Raw genomic sequence first — 19,285 nt, forward strand, 5'->3', positions numbered from 1 at the left:
TCCAACACTGACAGGGTCAGCTGGTAAAAATCAAAGCTGCACATCTCCAAAAACATATATATATATATATATATATATATATATATATCTCCAGTGCATATGCAAGAGGAGAGAGATGAGTCTTGGGTCTATTTTATGGACCTGACAAATCTAGTAATTAAAATTGGTACTAAATAGCTACTCTGTTGCTAAAAATATTCATCATGTTGGAAACAAAATACTTTTCTGACCCATCTTACTGTGTATAATGTTTGATAATATTGCAGACGTCTGTTTTTATCTTATTTTATTGTCCTCTATTGACAGTTATTTTTTGTTGTTGTGATGTTAGCTGCTGTAACTCTTAAATTTTCCCAGCTCAGTATCAATATTTCCTTCGCTTTGCCTCCAACAATGTTTTTTCATCTTAGGTCAGCCTAATCATCTCAAAAGTTACACACACAAGCCGCTTATCATGGCTCTTCTCGGATCCACTCGCATATGACACTTAATGATAAACAGACCGGGGACCCAACTTGGACCCGACTCACCATAATAAAACATGGCCCCAACCCTGTACAGTTCCCAGCCCAGACCTCAGGTCCTAGGGTCCGGGTGAACCCAAGAAAACTTCTACTCCACGTTGCAAATTTGCAGCACAGGTTTTCATTTAAGAACTGAAGCCCAATGCAAGATATTGATAAAAACCTTGTGTTGTGATAGGAATACACTGTTTGTTGTTCATACAAGTGATGAAGGGTAAAAGTAAAGCTTTAATTGTGGATTCAGTGGATGATGTCTTTTGTTTTTCCTGCATTTCAGAATGAAGTGACCATGCTAAAGAACGAGGTGACCCAACTCAAGCAGCTTCTCCTCACACACAAGGACTGTCCCATCACCACTATGCAGAAAGAGTCCCAAGGTTACCTCAGTGAGTAGCTCAGACATAAACACAGACACACACACACTTGGGAATTTGACCAAAAACACACCTTCATCTCTGTGCCTTAGCCCGACAGTGCGGATAGCACTGCGGGGAAACATTAATTGTCTTGCCAGAGGAAAGATTTAAACCCTACAGACTGAACTGTGATGGACACAGAGTGACTGCCAAGACTCTTCGCTCCTATGTGCTGGTATCCAGCTCCCACACTTGCAGCAGGACTCTTCCTTTCACATATGGGTGTTGCACACTCTGGTAGTCAGCCTGGACTGGGAGTTGGTAGTCTGAATCCCGAATGAGACCTGTTTTTCCATCTGACTGCACCTCTGCGCACAGAGGCAGCCGAGACTCAACGTGAGAAAGACGTCACAGGCTGCACATTGGCATCCAAGCTCTCACGGATGCCCCAAAATCTCACTGATTACCGGACTGTGCCTCGGCTCAGCCGGGCATGACATCAGAGCCCCACCCTTTGATACGGATACAAGTGACATTTCCATGTAATTAGGATAAGGCACCTCCCAGTGTGGCTTTAGTGCAGGAAAATAAGGCTCACATCCCCGTTGGCTGAATGGTTCTTTTATACAGAGGAGAGCCAACTCCCAGACTGGGCTGGGAGAGACTTTCATCAATGAGTCTAGCTTGTGTACAGATGTCACCTTCACTGTGTCCAAAATTCATCAGGCGTGTTTATGGAGTTGAGTGATTCACTTTTCCATTTTTGTGCTATCCATTTATGGTCTATTTTGGGATGACAGGTGACACTTTAGGTGTGAATTTAGTGTGTGATTGTGTTTGAAATCTATCTGCTAATAAAGCTTTTTTTTTTTTTACAATGAAATATGGTCTGTGTTTATTTTGATATTATTTATTTCATGATATTATATTTAGAAGCCTCTGCGTAGAGTTTGAAGGTCACAGTATTTACACTACTCTGCACACATGTTGTCCGTCCTCACTGATGTCTCTGCTGTCTCCTCAGGTCCAGACAGCAGTCCGGCGGGCAGTCCAGCGCCAGCATGCTCACAGCAGCAGGTCATTCAGCACAACACCATCACCACCTCCACCACAACCGTAGGGGGCAGCAATGTGCACGGGCAAACCAATCACCGCACAGACATTAACCCCATCCACTAGGGACAAGAGAGACTATAACCCCAGCCCAAACTCCCCCTACTACCCCTGCTTTCTGAGGGTCGCCAGCTGCACATGCTGACCCCCCTCTCCCTCCATCATGAAAGACCTCAAAGGCCTGTGAGGCTGCTCTTTATACAGTAGCTACAGTATGTATTTTTATAGACCAACCCTATTAACGCATTAATGTTCTATGGTTTGTTCTTCTTTCTTTTCTTTTTTTTTTTTTTTAAATCTGTTTTATCTTTGCTTTTAGTGAAAATGGAGTTTTTGCTAATCTCATGCAGCATTTAAGTGACTTTTTCTGTTGTGTAATGGTACAAAATGGACCATGATGGTCATGGAACCAGAGGACAGTGAAAAAAGCCTCAGCCTGTCATCTCTTTTAGCAGACCTTACATCTCTGTATGCCTAATGGACTGAAAAATGAGTCACATCATTCTCTGAATATCGCATGTGGGCAGTGTGTTGAGTGCATGCAACAGGCACTAAGTGATTGGGATGTTGCTGCCTTTAAGTTTGAACGTCAAACTGTCACTATGATGTCTTGAAGACAGGAATATGCAAGCAGGCGTAATGATCCGTGTATGACTGTTAACCTTTTTCCCTGTCAGCGGTATTCTTAAAGTGTGTCATAAAATACAGCACGGCAGTGAAAACATGATCAAATGGAAGCAATACATCGCAGTATTGATCATCTTCTCTACTGTATGTCCACACTGTGACCAGCACGGCCAAGCCACTCTGGTCCCAAGGACATACGATGCTGTTACAGCCACAGAACTGTACACTGTGATACCAGTGAGGCAGCTCGGGAGTTGAAACAAACTCCTCCGCTCTCCAGGACCAACTGAAGCTTTAATTATTGAGGCCTCTTTTTTTGTGTGTTTGTGCGGATTTTAGGATCCATAGTTTTGAGTATGCGTGTGACTTATGTATATTATGTTTTTTTCCCTTCTTTCCTCTGCAGAACAAAGTTCAGCAGGTGCGTAAAGAAAGCAAAACAAAAAAAGTGTGTGAGAAAGTGACAATGAGCATCATTTATTTTTATTTTTTGTTGTTGACTGGCATCACAGAACTGGCAAAGTGTTTTAAAGAGGAGCAGTTTACGCCTGTGCTTTCCAAAATGTCACAATGTGCCTGAATATTTCCTAAAAATATCTTACGTTGGCTTTCTGTACACAGCAACTCTTTGTCTTCAAACAATCAAAACCATCGTCAGTGTATTATTAATGATTTTTCTCTGTTGTTTTGTCATGGATGTGTCTGCTGCATGTAAGCGCTAAACCAGCTGACCAAGGAGAAAAACACCCGCTTTCCATTTGACCTCTGACCTCTTCATCAGTTTCTCTTCTTCTCTTTCTCAGGCCTCCTCTGCAGAGCGATGGATGTACTAATAGTGACCTTGTTTTTTTTTATCTCCCTTCCAGCCTTGAAACTTCACCTCTTTCTCATATTGACCACGACTCCTCTTTCCTTCTTTTCCTATGACCAGGAATGTCGACTCATTAGCATGATGACCATAATGCACTGTGTTTTACAGTAGGATGGATGAAATACATTCCACTGACAGGTGGAGCGATCGCAGAGCTGTCTATGCACTTTGTCCTCTGTCGCGCCAGAGGGTAGAATAGCCATATTAAGGTCCGAGTAATTCTCAGTGACCCCACCCCCCCCACCCCCTTATTCACACACCAGCGAGAAACTTAACTGTGTTTGGCTTTATGGAGAGACTGTGCCTGGCATGCATCACATGTCTGTAGATAAAAGAAGGGAACCTAGAGCTCTTGTAGTAGGATGAGGCTCAGTTAAGGACCCTGTTAAGATGGTGCCCTTTTTATTCTGGAAAATAAAGATGAAGGATGTGAACTGAAGATCTTTATCCCCATAACAAGTTCAAGTTTTGTTGAGGCATTTGGACTGTTTGTGTCACGTGTTAACCCTGGAGACTGTGTGCAGTTTGATACGTGTGTCAATGAGATGGAGAAGTTGATTCTCTTGAAAAGGGCTTTGTCGTACCATCCCTTTGAACTGAAGCTTGCCTTATTTTAGGTTGTTTTTGAAACCATATTTAGATTGTTAAACCATTCCAAATTAACCTCTTGCATGTGAACATTATGGCAATGACTTCAAAATACTTTCAACTGGAATCATTTGGAGGATGTTGCTGTTTTAAAGTTGGATACGAGAATCTCTAGTTTCATTTTTGACAGTGGGTCCAGGTTCAGAAAAAGACATTTGTTACTGCAGAGGCAGACGAAATATAAAAAAAAGGACAGATGGAAGTGCAGTGTGAGTGCGTCTGTGTGGATCTGTGTGAGGTGGAGAACAATTCTTACGTATTAATGATGTTATAATTGTATTATTTTAAATCTAAAACTATAAATATTGTACATAATGTCATTAATTTCTGTAACCCTGTACATGTAATGCAACCACCTTTCTTTTTGAAGGGAGTAAACGTGTGGTACATGTTTGTAAATAATGTTCACATAGCACTTGTTGCCTTTGTTGTACGTCGAGGCTCATTTCAGCGCTTAAATACATTGTTTATATGTAATGAACTGATGAATCCATTCTTGCCTGCATAACTTTGTACATTTTCTTTGTGCTTGTAATGACATTGTCTCCGTTTTGTTTTTGTTTTTGCATTTGTACAGATGTTAAAGTATCACTGCAGTTACATTACGGTATGAAAATAAAGCACTTGTTCTGTAACATACAACTAACTGATGGGATGTGATGTCACAGCTACTTGTGATTGAAATCCAGGGTTGGGTAGGAATAGGTTACATGTCAGGATTATGTAATCAGATTACAAAAAAATAAGTGACTGTAATCAGCCCAGATTACATTTTAAAAAATGTGTAATTCGGTTATAGATACATCGTCGAGGATTACCTGACCACATGTTTAATTGTGTCTTTAAAATATGGCAGCATTTTGAGTGAGTGCTCCTCTTTCATTTCAAGAGCAAGGACCTCCATGTGACCTTTGAGTAAAAAAACTTGCCCAGAAGAAACAGCATCCATCATGTTGTAGAATATGAACAGTACATCTGTGGTTTGTGCCAGTACTGTTTTTGTAAAGGTCATCTGATTTGACCAACTGTAAATGCAGAATATGCAAAATACATTTTATTTGCCTTGGAAATGTTCTGAGATGTTTAAAGAGAAAAAAGAATAACTGTTATGGCTGCATCCTTAATTTTAGTGTAAGGTGCAATATTTGCAATGTTTGATTTTGACGTAATCCCAAAATATTCCAATTACATTTTTCTCCCAATACAATGTATAACATTATCTCTTACAAAAATTGCCATGTAATTAGTATTAAGTAGGTGAAAACATTTCAAAGTAACCTGACCCAACCCTGTGAAATCTAGTGACACGATTATATCCTGTGCAAATAACCAGAGTGAAAACAATAACGAAGACATCAATGTAATATTTACAGATATTTAAAGAATTAAACTTCTGTTCACCTAAAACTATCAACAGTACTTTCCCTGATGTTTGTCCTTGAGACATAACTGCTCATTAAATAGTTAAGTGCTTTAAAGGTTTAGAATACTCATTAATTATTAAACTGTCTAGACATCTTGATAGTTGCCCGATGAAATAACATGGCAGTTAACTTTAGTACACAAACAACTACGTGGCAATCGGTCAAAACAATAACCAACTAAAACTACAGCACACTGCAGCAGGTCAGATACATTTTTAAAGCCACAACAAAAGTCAAAAATAATGACATTAACAAGCTGTGAGTGTTGTTGCAACATGCAAAGCTGCCCCTAAACTTTAATCGAAGATATTGAGTACTTTAATATTGCTTTAAGGCCCTGAATTAAGATAATAAAAAATGTAATAGTATTAACTTTTTTATTACACTGAATGCCCACAGCAGTTTTGGGAGATGATACTGTTTCTAATTGCTTTGCAATGGAAGTTCTTTGTAGCACAGTGACCCCTGGTGGACATTTTGTTGACTAACCAATACTTGACAGCAGAAACCCCATTCAAGAACAGGTGCAGCCACACCTGTAAAACACTGCAACATAAGTCAATTTACAAAAGTTTTTTAGACTGTAAAATCATGGCAGCCTTCAGTGATCATTTAGACACTCAGATTTAGAAAAAAACATTTTATTTCATGACAATTCAGCTCCAGTTTCAAGGTGTTTCATTATCAAGCATGTTCTGACTGAATGACATATGAACTGTACTTCCCCCTTTCACACAATCAAACAAAAATGATGACATGAAATGATTTCCATAGCACTCAGGCCTGACAACAGGCTGAAGTGGTTGTTGTTTAATCTGTAATATTTGAGTTGCTCATGCGGACGGCGATCCGCAGATCTGGATCCAGGCTAAGAGAACGTATTTAATTTGCAGTGCATCAGAGCTCAGTCCAACCTATAAATCAGCTGCAAAGACATGTACAAATCCAACAACGTGCTGATTTACACTGGCTGAGACAATCAAACAGTCTCTAAAATCAACAGCCAATAATCAAAAATACGCTCTATAAAGAGGAAATGCTTTGATCATTTGTGTTGCAGCACCAAAACACTTCATATCCAGCCACGTGTTGACAGGAATCTGTCAATCATGTCAAAGGACCTCGCTGGTTGGTCATAAGGCAGAATGTGTCCTCCTCCTCGGATGATGACCTGCGTGACACGAGGACCGATGACAGAATTTAACACAAGTATTAATGGGGTACTTTTCATATTGTTTATCTGATGTTGTTCACGTCTGCTCACCTGGTAAAAATCTCTCACTTGTCTCACATAACCGGCCACCTCTGTGTCACTGGGCTGAAGCTTCCAGTGGAAGCGAGGGGCTGTTTTGTACTCAGCCGACCCAGTCCAGTTGACAGTGGGCAGGAACCTCTCAGTCAGCGGGGCTGCTACAATTACATCAAGCTGACCACTGTAGATTAAGACCTGGGTGTGTGTAGAAACAGAGCAAACAAGGAGAGACTGTTAGAGAGACTTTAGAGGGACTTTCCTCTGTTCAAGTGTAAGCAACATGCTACCACTGTACACCGAATAATCCTGCACCCCTCACCCTATAGTTGTCCATCAGCACCCCGAGCCACGGTTTGATGCTCTTCATGACATCTTGCAGAAGGTGCTTCTCCACCTGCGAGCCGTCATGGAACGTCAGGTTTCCCACATGGATGGCGCGTCGCACAGCTGGCAAGGTCACAAACTGGGAGAAGTACTCCTGATCTTCAGGCTCCTGTGGTGCATAAAATAATAGAATGTAGTGGCTTGTGTGTTGTTTTAAAGGGACAGTTCACCCCAAATCAACAATACATATTTTGCCTCTTGCCTGTAGTGCTATTTATCAATCTAGATTGTTTTGGTGTGAGTTGCTGAGTGTTGGAGATATCAGCTGTACAGATGTCTGCCTTCTCTCCAATATAATAGAACTAGATGGCACTCAGCTTGTGGTGCTCAAAGTGCCAAAAAAATACATTTGAAAAACTCAACAGCAATGTCTCTACTCATGAGGCTTGTGTCTGTGACAAAATGTAACCATTATTAGTGTCTTACTCGGCTGAGCTGTAACATTAGCTAGCTCAGTGGTGGTAGGTGAGCTTGCAGTGGATGCACACTTCCTTCTGCGCAGTGACACAGTTGATGGGTGTAGTTCAGTAGAGAGAGAATAGTTCCTACATGAAACTGCTCACGACAAGGTCTGTGGGTTATCTTAAGTAACTGGGTCATAATTTCTAGAAAGGGGCATTGCTGTTGAGTTCAAATTGATTTTTTGGCATTTTGAGCAACACAAGCTGAGCGCCATCTAGTCCCATTATATTAAAGAGAAGGCAGACATCTCTACAGCAGATATCTCGAACACTCAACAACTCACACCAAAACAATCTGGACTGACAAATACCACTACAGGTAAGAGAGAAAATGTGTATTTTCGATTTGGGCGTAAACTGTCCCTTTAAGTTATAAATAGGTTATTTGAACATGAAGTTTTGAATTTTTTGCTCCAGAAAGTCACACAGGAGGTGACCTACATACCTGACATGTCATGTAGTTGAAGTAGTTGGTGCAGCCGGTAGCATTTTGGAAGAAGGAGGGATATGGTGACACGTCACCATTCAGCAAGCTATCAAAAACCTGACATCAGACATTAACACAAAGATCACTGACATGTTTGATTTTAATTCACTGTTTTACAGTTTGTTAAATGTTGTGATAATAAAAATGGCATTTATTCACTGAACCATTAGAAATGATGATAAGTAACACTGACTTGTATTCTGACAAGAGAGAGGCATCTCTTACCTCAAAAGCTTCCACCCACTTCTCCTGCTGGATGAGTTTAACCCCGAGGTCTGTCTGCTGGACGACATACTGTCGTTGGAGCTCGTCTATCATGCCTGTTTGGTACATGAACTCACCATAACCACCCAGCATCTGAGATGGAAAAAATATAAAATAGTATCTCATTTCTACACGACACAGACACATTTGTAAGACATGATGATGTCGTTTAAAGACACTGTCAGATACGCACCAGTTCTGGATCACAGAGCCCATCACCAATAGCCATTCCCTTGAAGTTAATTTTCACTTTGGCGGTGGGGTTGTTTTTATGGATGTAGTAAGAAATGGCTGGAACATACTTCCCTGCATAAGACTGCACGGAGACAGAGAAGGTTTACATGGGTTAGCATGTAATGCTACTGCTATAAATTTCCACAGGGTTCATTTACAAAGCTTGAAAAGAAAACATACCTCCCCAGTTGCGTAAAACTCACTGGACTGATACTCTGGAAAGATCTGGAAGAACTGTGTTAAAGCACTTTTACAAGAAAGACATGGGAAAAATATCAGAGTTAGTAACAATCAAACAGCAGACTTATAGATCTAAGTCATAAGAACAGTATGTTAGAGTTGGATGGCAGTTTTTCTCACCTATACAGATCTCTGCCAACATCATCCTGGTCCTGAGCAAAACCTTTGTCATCATCAGTGAAGCTGAAACCTGTTCCAACCTAGAAGAACAAATAATTCCTTAAAGACTTGTAAATATTCACAGAGCATTACAAGGTCAGATGAGCTTAGAAACCTTGAATGAAAAATGTGTTTTATGTCTGAGGATAAATAATAATACCTACTGGATTGTCAATGTACAAAACTGAGTATCTCGTTGTCCAAGCGTATTCCCTCAAACCAACTGCAAAGACACAAAACATGAGCAGATCAGAAACAACGCTCCGACACAAACTACACATTGCATGTTTGAATATGCTGCTGATCAGTTCTTACCAGTCATGTTCTTATACACCACATATGGTCCGTGTTCCACAAAGAGACCGAACATGGAGGTGCCACCGGGCCCGCCTTGCAGCCAGAGCAGGACTGGAGCGTCATCTCGCTGTGCCTGTCAGTCAGGGCATCACAGAGAGGGTTGAGATCTCAGCACCACCCAGTGGTGACTTCAGATTATTGACAAAAACAAAAAAACTGAACGAACTACACTCCATTAGCAAATACCTTCTGTGTGTTATCATTCAACTTCCCAGCCAGTGATAGTAATACAGATTAAAATGGGGTCAGCTTTAGGTTTATCAGATTGTAAAAATGTGGCAAACAAGTCAAGGTAAAATGTCAAACATGTGTCTTTTGTCACCTAATATGGAATTATCAACTCTGGACTATCACATTTTGGTGGTTTTTGTCTGAAATTCAGGAACTTTTAGAGATTTTTAAAAGGAGACTCTGGTGTTTTTCAACCTGGACAGTTGTGCACTGTCAAAAAAAAGTGCTTGTTGTTATCCCTGACAGGCTTGTATTGTTATTATAAGTGTCTGACAACATTACAGAAAAGACGCCACAGAGAAGTGAAACTTTGTCTTTAGCTTTCACTGACCCAGTTTTTTGCTACTTCTCTCTTAAGGAGAAGTTTCTTTTTGAAATGTCATGAGAGGTGACCTTTATCAGGAAAAACAACAGTGAAAACATTAATGAGAGTTGGGGAGAGTAGAAGTGTTTGTTGTCTTGGAGTACAGAAAGCATATCTTATTCTTATCTAAAAGATTTTCAGTGACATGGCTGAAAATTCAGCTAATTTCGACAATGTAGAAAAGTCCACAAGATAAGCGAAAAGTAAGGAGAAACATTTGATTTCTCTGTGTCATCTTTTCCGTTAAATTATCGACCCACATAGAATAACAATCCGAGCCTGTCAGTGGCAAAAACAAGCACTTTTAATGGACATAAATCAACAGTGCAAAATTAATATGTAAATTTGATGCTTCTGCGTCTGGTGCTTTCTGGAGGACATGCAGAGAGGTGTTAGCTAATTATGTCGGTACATTCTGGACACGTCAAAAGCTTACGACCTATTGGGACAACATATATGTAACAGGATATTTTGGTACTGACTTGCCCAGGGACCCCATGGTAGTGCTACTCGGAGTAATACCAGATGACACTGAAGGGCAGGCACACACTTACATTCTCCAGATTCTATTAACTGCACCTATCAAATGTATCACTGTTCACGGGCTGGATCCAGAGACCCCCTACTCATGCAGTGTGGTTACAAAACCTATAGGAATTGTACTGTACGAAAAAGATCACTCATTACTTACACTTGCAGAAAGTAACATTTGATAAACAAGACGATAAGAGTATAATTATGCCTGATCCTATGCAATTATTGACCCATATATACTGTCTTCATCATTATTCTATTATTGTTGTTATTATTTGCCTCTATTATTTATTTTACTTTTCTTTTTTTTTAAACCCATTAAGTACAAGAAGATTATGTGAGCTGAATGTGGATGTGGGGAGCAGGAAGATGTGGGAGGGGAAGCGCTGTAGCTGCAGCTGTCTCTTAAGACTGGAACAGTTTCAAAAATTGTTGTCTCCATTAGTCGCTTAGACACAAAAAGATGGAAAGACAGGGTCTGCAACGACTCCTGTAACTTGTAGCTGTAACATACAGAAGCATCTGCACACACTGAACTGTAAGGCTGAACAAGAATCTCTCGGACTGAATGCAAAGTGAATTCTGTAGGAGATAAATAGTGACTGTCATGCACTATAATATGAGGTCCAAAAAAATTGAAAGAATATGTGTATCTTCAGGGCTGCAAGCTCAATCTTTCACTCAGTGCCATGAAAAGGTATGTGATATTGCTACACTGACATATGAAATACAGATAAGGGAATTGGTTACTGATTTATAGCTTTAACAACACAAAAAGCCCCTAAATACCTTATTTCCTTTTGGCCTCGGTTGATAAAACCTGACTTCTAACACAAAGCAGGGTCTACCACCATAGCTGACATTCCCACACTCACTGCAGCTGACTAAACACACAGGTGCACTTCCTTATCACAAACTGACTGAGGGGGCACAGTAAAAGCATCTGAAGTGTGATTCTTTTGAGTTCCAACAGATCAAGTGCGTGATTTACTATTTATATCAAAAATCCTTCCTCCTCCTTATGATCCTGTCCCAAACTGCAGCACTGACAATAATGAAACTGCGTAATGAGAAAAGCCCCTGCTGTAAAGAAGAAGTTTGAGCCTACCATCAGTGCAGGGAAGAACCAGAAGAAGAGGTTGCTGTTGTATTTCTTGTTGACAGTGAGGTACCCTGCATAGCTCTTGACGTTGGCACCTGGCAGGTCTCCTACCAGACTCAGTTTCCTGGCTGTAAGAAAAAGATGTGATCATTATAAAACTGTAAACATGAGTCCAGCTGACTGCAGTGTTTTAGTAGTGTTATGCAATGTGGGTGCACTTATACCTTCGTCTATGGCTCCCTTCTCCAGGTAGGGAGTGAGGAAGAGAGGAGACCCGGGGTCGACTCCATTCAGGCCGCTGACACGGTGAGATTTTCGGCAGAAAAACGAGGAGCAGCCTCGGGAGAGTGCGGAGTCCAGACAGGCCCACAGTAAGAGGACACCCAGAGTCCTCCTCCACAGCCTGCCCATAGTTACAAAACCCATATCAGACTACAGGACTCAGGTCTGCCCTCAGTGAACCTCAAACATCGCAAAGTCACTCACATTTCAAAACAGTCTGACCACAAGCACAGCGCGAGCCTGACAGCACCCGGAAGTAGGCGGAAAAAAAAAAACACATTTAATTTGTTAAAACTCACCTCATGTTCACCGTGGTTTCTATGGCAACGGGATAAATGTCAGCCCTTATTCAGAAAGACGACCAGAAGTTGGTCTGCTGTGGACTGAGTTATGCGTGAACATGATAAGATGAGTCACATGACCAGCTCTCCGTAGGCCATATGACATATTGCGTCACGTGGTCATAGTTCTTGCCGTCGGCGATATAAACCCTCAGCACGGTCTTGCAGGCAACGTCCTGCTTCTTGAAGTTGCCTAAAAGGAAAAAAATGAACGTTTTTTGTGCTAAAACAGCTGCTGAACACGGCCATATTTCAAAACAGGTTAGACTGACCTGGTGAATAAACTGTGAGTGCTGTTTTAAGACAGGTGCTGCTGAGTACAACGGCTAGACAAACAAATGGGACACGAAGCTAACAAGTAAGAAGCATAGACTGTAACGTTTTATAGTATTATTATGTATACTTATACAGTGTATGATTTAGAAGGATAGTTTTGACGGTAAATATGTATGTGTGTATATGTTCACCAAAGAAAATTGAAACATTAATTGAAACATTAAAGGTCCGCTGTGTAACATTAGCAGGTTTTAGTGGCATCTAGCGGTGAATTGCAGATTGCAACCAGCTGAAACATCTTCAAATTCCTTTAGTGTTCATTGCTCAGGACGATTTTACTGTGAGCTGAATTATCCGCAAGGGTCTCCTCTTCCCCAAAACAAATGGACCAATGATATAAACCTGTATAAACACCGACTAAAGTAGTTTAATGTTACAATTCAGTGTTTCATCTACAATGTTTGGTGTGTGTGAGACTGGGCACTAGCCTAGAACTTCCATACGAGTGCTCACCTTTTTTTCTCTGATAACAAAATGTGTGCTTACCTTATTTTTGGTCCAGATGTGTAGGGCATTTTTACTTTGATTCAAATTATCTGCAGAGGTATTCTCCTCTACAAAACAACCAGGGCAGGTAAATGAAACTAGTAAAAACAATGAATAAAGCAGTGTCACAATACAAGTCAGTGTTTCTCCTACAATGTTTGGTATGTTGGAGATGGGCCGCTTGCCCAGTGCCTGCTAATGTGTGCTCACCTTTTTACTCGGACAACTTAAGATCCAGACATTGAGGAGGTTTTTATCAGGAGCCGAATCATTGGCAGAGGTGATCTCCGTAGATGAGGACCTGCTCCATATGTGGATATAAACGGCTCATTCTAAGGTAACGAAAACGAAAAAAGGTGGTCATAAACAATATATATATTTATATATACATATATATACACACACACACTACTATTGTAATAAACGATATATTCCGTTTCTGCCAATATGTTCTCCCTAAATCCCACACACTGGACCTTTAAAAAATAAAATCACTTGCTTTCTCAGTGTCCCATATTGCAAGTGATACAACTGGAGAAAGTTAAATGAAAGTGTACAGCTCTGATGCTGGTGACAGTTCACAATACAGATAAATATAGTAATAAATCCTGAATGAATAAATTAGCCTTTTGTACAAATCTTTAAAATGTCATGTTTTAAATTGGACAGTTGTATTCATAGTTTAATTTAAGCACACACCTTGTATTATTTCCCCCTGAGCACAAAGTGTTAAAGTGGTGCCTGTGAACTCACTGCCAGAGTAATGCTCAGTCAGCATTTGAAAGCCCTCTGTACACTTTATACTGTATAATTAGGTAGCATAAAAACTGGGACACATGGTTTGGCTTTGCTTCTCACTGTCATCCTGAAACTAGAGAATAAACATTTGGGTAGGCTGTGATAGGCTGGGACACCCAAGCAAAAATACCCCAAAGTCGAATCTCCGCAACAGGAAAATGATTCTCAACACTGGCGCACATTTAAAGTTGCATTGTCTGCCCAGCACCAGATGACAGACAGAGGTTAACAACCAGCTAAGTACACAATGTACATATGTATTTTTCAGGAGTTGAGGAGACCAAATTGGAGCAAAAAGACCACTGACCAATGGGTTTGGATTCATCAGGTGGCCAGACACACGACTCCGGTGGGATGATAATGTCGCTCCATGTCTGCTGAATGTGTAAGTTGGTATTTTTGTTGCCAATATGTTAGCCAGAATGACTTATGTTGGTAATACTGAATGTTAGGGCTGTGTGTCAGTCAATTTGGTCACTGATGCAGCCTTAAAAACGCTACCATGTATACTAAAATCACTCTGAATTTCTTTTCTTTTTTTCTTTTTATTGTAAATGCTATTATATTAGTATTATTATAGGTCTTTTTCACAGACGATATTTTAACTTGTCATTGTAGGAAAAGCACATTAACAACATTAACAATGACTGCGGTTTGTCCCAGTAAGCTGTGACAGTGAGCCAGCATGCCATAAATTGAAGTAGCTCAATGGGATTCAACCATCATTCATTTATTCATTTGCTCCCGTGCTTTTCCTACTGTGCCATGTTAAAATGTCTTCTGTGAAAAACACCTATAAGCCAGCATACACAACAGAAACCTGCAACTGTGAGACACAAATAGAGACAACTCATTATAAATGTTAATACTATGTGTATGTCCTGCTATGAAGGTCAGAATGCTTGCCCTTAAAAAAGCCATTAGTGTCCACCAGCACCTAACTCAAACAGTGATTTTGGTATAAATGCTGGGATTTTTAAAGCTGCAGGTATTAATGTTTGGCCACTAGGGGGCAGAAGAGCTTCAATATTAGCTGAGTGTGGTGTTGACAGACACTTTTGTGTTACAATACAATGCACAGTGGATATGAAGCTACTCACAGCTGGGGAGAAGATTGTGGACTGTGATGTGACAGCACATGTGAACAGGTGAGGAGATGAAGGCTGCAGCACACTTGTCTGATGCTTACACAGCTGTGTATTAATAGGTGAATTCACTTTTTATTACGTCTGACTTGTTGGCAATTTAAAAAGTCTGGGAAGGCTTTAAAATAGGTATGTTTTGGGGCATATTTGATGGGCAATCACACTCAGTTACATTTTTGTAACCTATATTTGCTCAACAGTTTAGTTGCACACACTCTGATCTGGAAGCTGCCCACTACAACCACACAGTCCTATCTGTTGGCCACTGAACATCTGCACTGGAGCATTTGTGGCTTTAGTGTCTTTCTCAAGGGCATCTCAGCAGTGGTAATGATAGAGAAAGGAGTACCACGCTGTCAGTTAACTGCCCAGATTTATCCTGCACTCCAGTGATTAAACAAGCAACCTGTTGGTGACAAGCAAAATAAAACTGAGGGCAGCCAACCCAAGTTGTCCCTAAATACAAGAAGAAACAGTGAAAGTAGCAGAAAGGCATGAATAGGAAATTGAGGGGGCTTCAAACCCTCCCTTCAAAATCCGTAGTTAATACCACAGACACTACATCCATCTTTTTGTTTGTGGTCTTGGAGAAAAGTGGGGGAAGCAGCCCCACCAGATGGCGCAAAAAAACTGACATTCATTCTGGCTTTTTCAGCATAACATGACATAACATGACATCTAATGAAACTGTGCCAAAGCTGGAACAATGTGGTTCAGCCAGTTGGGCCTTTGCGTGAATGGCTTATAAACTCGAGGTTTCAACACAAAACTTAATGTGTGTTTTTGATTCTGAAATCAGAGCTGAAGTCTGCTGTTTTGGGTTTTTCTTTTGCATGTCGGGCTTGCTTACATCTGGCAGCCCTGCTCCAAACTTTCACTTTAAGAAGGCGCGTCTACGCTGCAGTGTTTATTACAACCCTTAAAGTGGCACATGGAAACCATAGCTGATTTCTGCATGGCACAAATCTAGACCTACAGATTCTGCGTGTCCGGTGTGGGGAAATGCTTTGGGCGAACTGATCCACGGAGTATATTCCTGTGGCTTGTCTGACTATTTTTATCCGTGGCGGCAGCACCTTCAGTGAATGCTGCAGCGCCAGCTCCTCACCGAGGCGCGCGGCGAGCCGAGGAGAAGGATCGGCAGATTCAGACAGACGGCTGGTGGGGCTCGGGACGAGACGAGACATGAAATAGTCCATCGGTAGAGCCGTCAAAGGTGAAGCACATTGGGACGCGAGTGAAATGGAGGCACCGCCGGGGACGAGCTGCTGTGAGCGCACCTTGGCCAAACGGGAATAACCGAGCCGTGAAACGGGCTGGGATGGCAGCATCCAGTAACTCAAGCCTCTCAGGTTCATCTGTGTCCTCTGGTAAGAGTTCACATAGCCCAGAGTCAAACTAGACACTAAAGGCTTTGCTCGTAAGCAATAATAATAATAATAATAATTATTATTATTATTATTATTATTATACTGATAATAATATTGTGGTATTTGTAATAGCGCTTGTCTGTGTGTTTTGAAATATCTGCCTTTATTTGGTTTAAATCAAACTTTTTTTTTTTTTTCATCATCTTGTCTAAAACACCTCTAACACATCCACCAGGAAATGTGACATCCTCTTTTTTCCTCCATCTGCATCTCACACGTGCTTGGTAATCATTAAACAAACATATAATTAAATAACCATCCAGTGGCTGCTGTGATTTAGGATTAACCATAAGTGAAAAGCATCTCCATGTGTTATATCTGGGTTCAGTGGTGGAAACACTTCAGGGAAAGGACACCTTTCATGTGCAAAGGGATTATAAGCTTGTGAGATGCAGTCAGTGTGAGGTTGGATTTGGATGTTATCATTAGATTGCCAATCATCTCTACAATTCCCTTATTGACTTTCCACTTGGCTGGCTTTAAGGATTATCTTTGGCCTGTGTAGTCTACCATTTTCTAAAACGCAGCACCAGGCTGGGACATTGTAAAAAAAATCCTAATATGCTATGGTCCAGTGACATAATACAGTTCATACTGCCACAGTGTGCACAAAACTTCAATCGAATCCCCATTGCATATAATGAGGTATAGCTCAGTGAGTGGTGGCCATTATATATTTGTAAAAATTTCAATTTCAGGGTTGAATTTTCACAGAATGAGAACAGAAAGTGGGTTAGCAGCTGTTCAAACAAACCCAGAATGAAATAGCCGCACCATGCTTGTCTCAGTGTATATCCCACTCAGTGTTGATAAGGCGCGTTGCTTGTGTTTGCCAGGGTATAAAGTACAAACTCCACTATCACAGTGCTGTTTGATGTAGAAGCCCCGCCAACAACCAGAGGCATGTGTGTGTGAGCAAGGGACAGTGTGTGTGAAGGGGAGGGAGAGGCCGTTTATAATGTCAGGCTCAGCACTTTGGATTTATGTTTGCCGTCTCCACCAATATTTTACATTTAACTGTGAGGAGTCCAGAAAATGTGTAGTGTACAGAAATGTTAACAGAATATTGCACGGCAAAGCTATCAGTTTATTACAGGGCGAGGACATCGTATAGTATACATAATGTTTGTTTTACTTTCTTACTCTCTCTGAATCCCAACCACACCACACAGCAGAGTCACATTTCCCCTAGGTACTGCCCAATGGGAGGGAAAGACGGTCGTTTCCAAGCTGATATAGCCTGTGGCAACCACATGCTTCACAGAGCATTATCTCATGTGTGCGTTTCAGAGAGCAGCGGATTTACTGTTTGACCACTGCTGCTTTAAGAGGAAAGTCTTTTCTCTCTGTGGCATTGGAGGGTTGTCATTACTTTTGGGCTCTCAATATAATTATCAGAGGTTACAAGCTGCGCTGCTGCCAGGGATAGAGTGGTTGTCACAAGGGTATTATTATTTTCATGCGGAGCTCTTTGGCAGTCAGACACAACATTTGAATAATCTAGTCTATGAGGCATATGACTCAAAAATGAATCTCGGCTCAATTTCTGCTCCATATTAGGTCGTCTGTTCTGGCTGCAAACAAAGTGCTCTTGGTGTAGTTATTTCAGCTGCTTCGGATGATGCTGCTATCTGGTAATCTTGTTTAGAAGCTGTTGTTTCGGGCAGAGTGTGTAAATAAAGTTTATCCAACTTGTGTGACTGGCAGCAGCTTGGTTTATGATTGTAGCAATGGTAATTACATTATGAGAGCCGACGCTGATTTATTTCTGCTGCTGCTTCCTGCAAATGATTGAAATTGAGGAACAATGGTATGTACACAGACCGCCTTGCAATGTATAGACTGGATTGTATATACACAATCTGTAACTGCAACCCTGACACACAGGTGAAAAATAGTCAATGAGGCTTGACATAAAAAGATAATGACAAACTGAGAGGATTGCAACACGATTGCAGCATTCATGTTGCAATCTCTTCCTCTGCCTGGAAAGATATTTTCTGGCTATTCGTCTAGATCAGGGAGATTCCTACACATTCTTGGCACGGGTGGGCACTGAAGCATGTACTGTACCAGCAGCACACCATTTGCCAGACGGCTCCAGGAAATAAAGCTTTGAAAATAAATTGAGGGATAGAGCATGAAAGTATGCCTTCAGCTCCAGGCCTTAAATGACAAAATTGGTCAGGGAGGCAGAATTACAGCCATGTATTACAGAGAGGCTGTCTGTTCAACACAATTCTGCACATGTGTCTGCAGTTCACCTCCAAATCTTTCCACCACTCTACTTCTTGTCTTTGCCAGTGTAAATCACACAGGACTGCATTTGTGTCATCTATGCTGACTTACTGAAATGATCTGCATGTTTCACAGCATCAGTGAGTGGGGAGTTCGTCCCCCAGGTATTTAAATTCGGGTTGAACGTATCCCAGTCGTCAGTCCTGTGTTAATTACAACAACAGACTCTCTCAGTGGCAGACACGAGGCGATGCCAGAATCAGATCACTAAATCACACTTTTCCCTTTTAAACTCACCGACAATTCCTGTTAACAGAAAAAACATACAGTTTCTCTACTGGTGTACAGCCCAGTAGCACACAAACACGCTCCAGAGAGGCGCCCTCATACCTGTCACATATTATCTGGTCAGCACTAAAGCAGTGTTGAAATGCTTGTTTTGGATCAGTGTAATACACAGATGGTCTCCCTGCTGCAGCTCTGCTGCATCCCACTGACAAGACAGAGTGTGTGTGTGTGTGTGTGTGTGTGTGTGTGTGTGTGTGTGTGTGTGTGTGTGTGTTTGTGTGTGTGTGTGTGTTTATATGAAGGTCTGTA

General features: G+C 41.2%; 3 protein-coding genes across 10 annotated transcripts in view; 2 read left to right on the forward strand and 1 right to left on the reverse strand.

Annotated features, from left to right (window-relative positions):
- The window catches only part of creb5b (cAMP responsive element binding protein 5b), a 53,252-nt gene extending 47,801 nt beyond the window's left edge, over nt 1-5,451 (forward strand). For 2 of the 3 annotated variants that reach the window (XM_049584198.1, XM_049584196.1), the window contains 2 exons: nt 802-910; nt 1,905-5,451. In XM_049584198.1, coding sequence (XP_049440155.1) covers nt 802-910; nt 1,905-2,059 — 264 coding nt within the window. In that variant the 3' untranslated portion in view covers nt 2,060-5,451. The remainder of the gene's footprint in view (nt 1-801; nt 911-1,904) is intronic. The other variant, XM_049584197.1, reaches the window with a different exon arrangement.
- Nucleotides 5,452-6,188: 737 nt separating this feature from the next.
- On the reverse strand, nt 6,189-12,361 carry cpvl (carboxypeptidase vitellogenic like). 2 transcript variants are annotated; one of them, XM_049583538.1, is made up of 13 exons: nt 12,214-12,361; nt 11,857-12,035; nt 11,639-11,760; nt 9,360-9,474; nt 9,209-9,267; nt 9,006-9,085; nt 8,826-8,892; nt 8,605-8,727; nt 8,373-8,504; nt 8,106-8,204; nt 7,135-7,308; nt 6,828-7,010; nt 6,189-6,734 (listed from the first exon to the last, which is right to left on the reverse strand). In XM_049583538.1, the coding sequence occupies exons 1-13, from the start codon at nt 12,216-12,218 to the stop codon at nt 6,636-6,638; spliced, it is 1,437 nt and encodes a 478-aa protein (XP_049439495.1). In that variant the 5' UTR covers nt 12,219-12,361; the 3' UTR covers nt 6,189-6,635. The 2 variants fall into 2 exon arrangements, with proteins under 2 accessions (XP_049439495.1, XP_049439494.1); XM_049583537.1 differs by lacking the exon at nt 12,214-12,361 and having other exon boundaries at nt 11,857-12,058.
- Nucleotides 12,362-12,396: 35 nt separating this feature from the next.
- The window catches only part of chn2 (chimerin 2), a 32,656-nt gene continuing 25,767 nt past the window's right edge, over nt 12,397-19,285 (forward strand). Inside the window, exons 1-3 of one of the 5 annotated variants that reach the window (XM_049583543.1) lie at nt 12,412-12,530; nt 13,310-13,414; nt 14,144-14,260. In XM_049583543.1, coding sequence (XP_049439500.1) covers nt 14,257-14,260 — 4 coding nt within the window. In that variant the 5' untranslated portion in view covers nt 12,412-12,530; nt 13,310-13,414; nt 14,144-14,256. Of the gene's footprint in view, nt 12,614-13,309; nt 13,415-14,143; nt 14,261-15,736; nt 16,391-19,285 lie in introns of those variants that run through there. The other 4 variants (XM_049583540.1, XM_049583541.1, XM_049583542.1 and 1 more) reach the window with 4 other exon arrangements.

This window comes from Epinephelus fuscoguttatus, linkage group LG8 (genome assembly GCF_011397635.1).
Source record: "Epinephelus fuscoguttatus linkage group LG8, E.fuscoguttatus.final_Chr_v1".
NCBI classification, from domain to species: Eukaryota; Metazoa; Chordata; class Actinopteri; order Perciformes; family Serranidae; genus Epinephelus; species Epinephelus fuscoguttatus.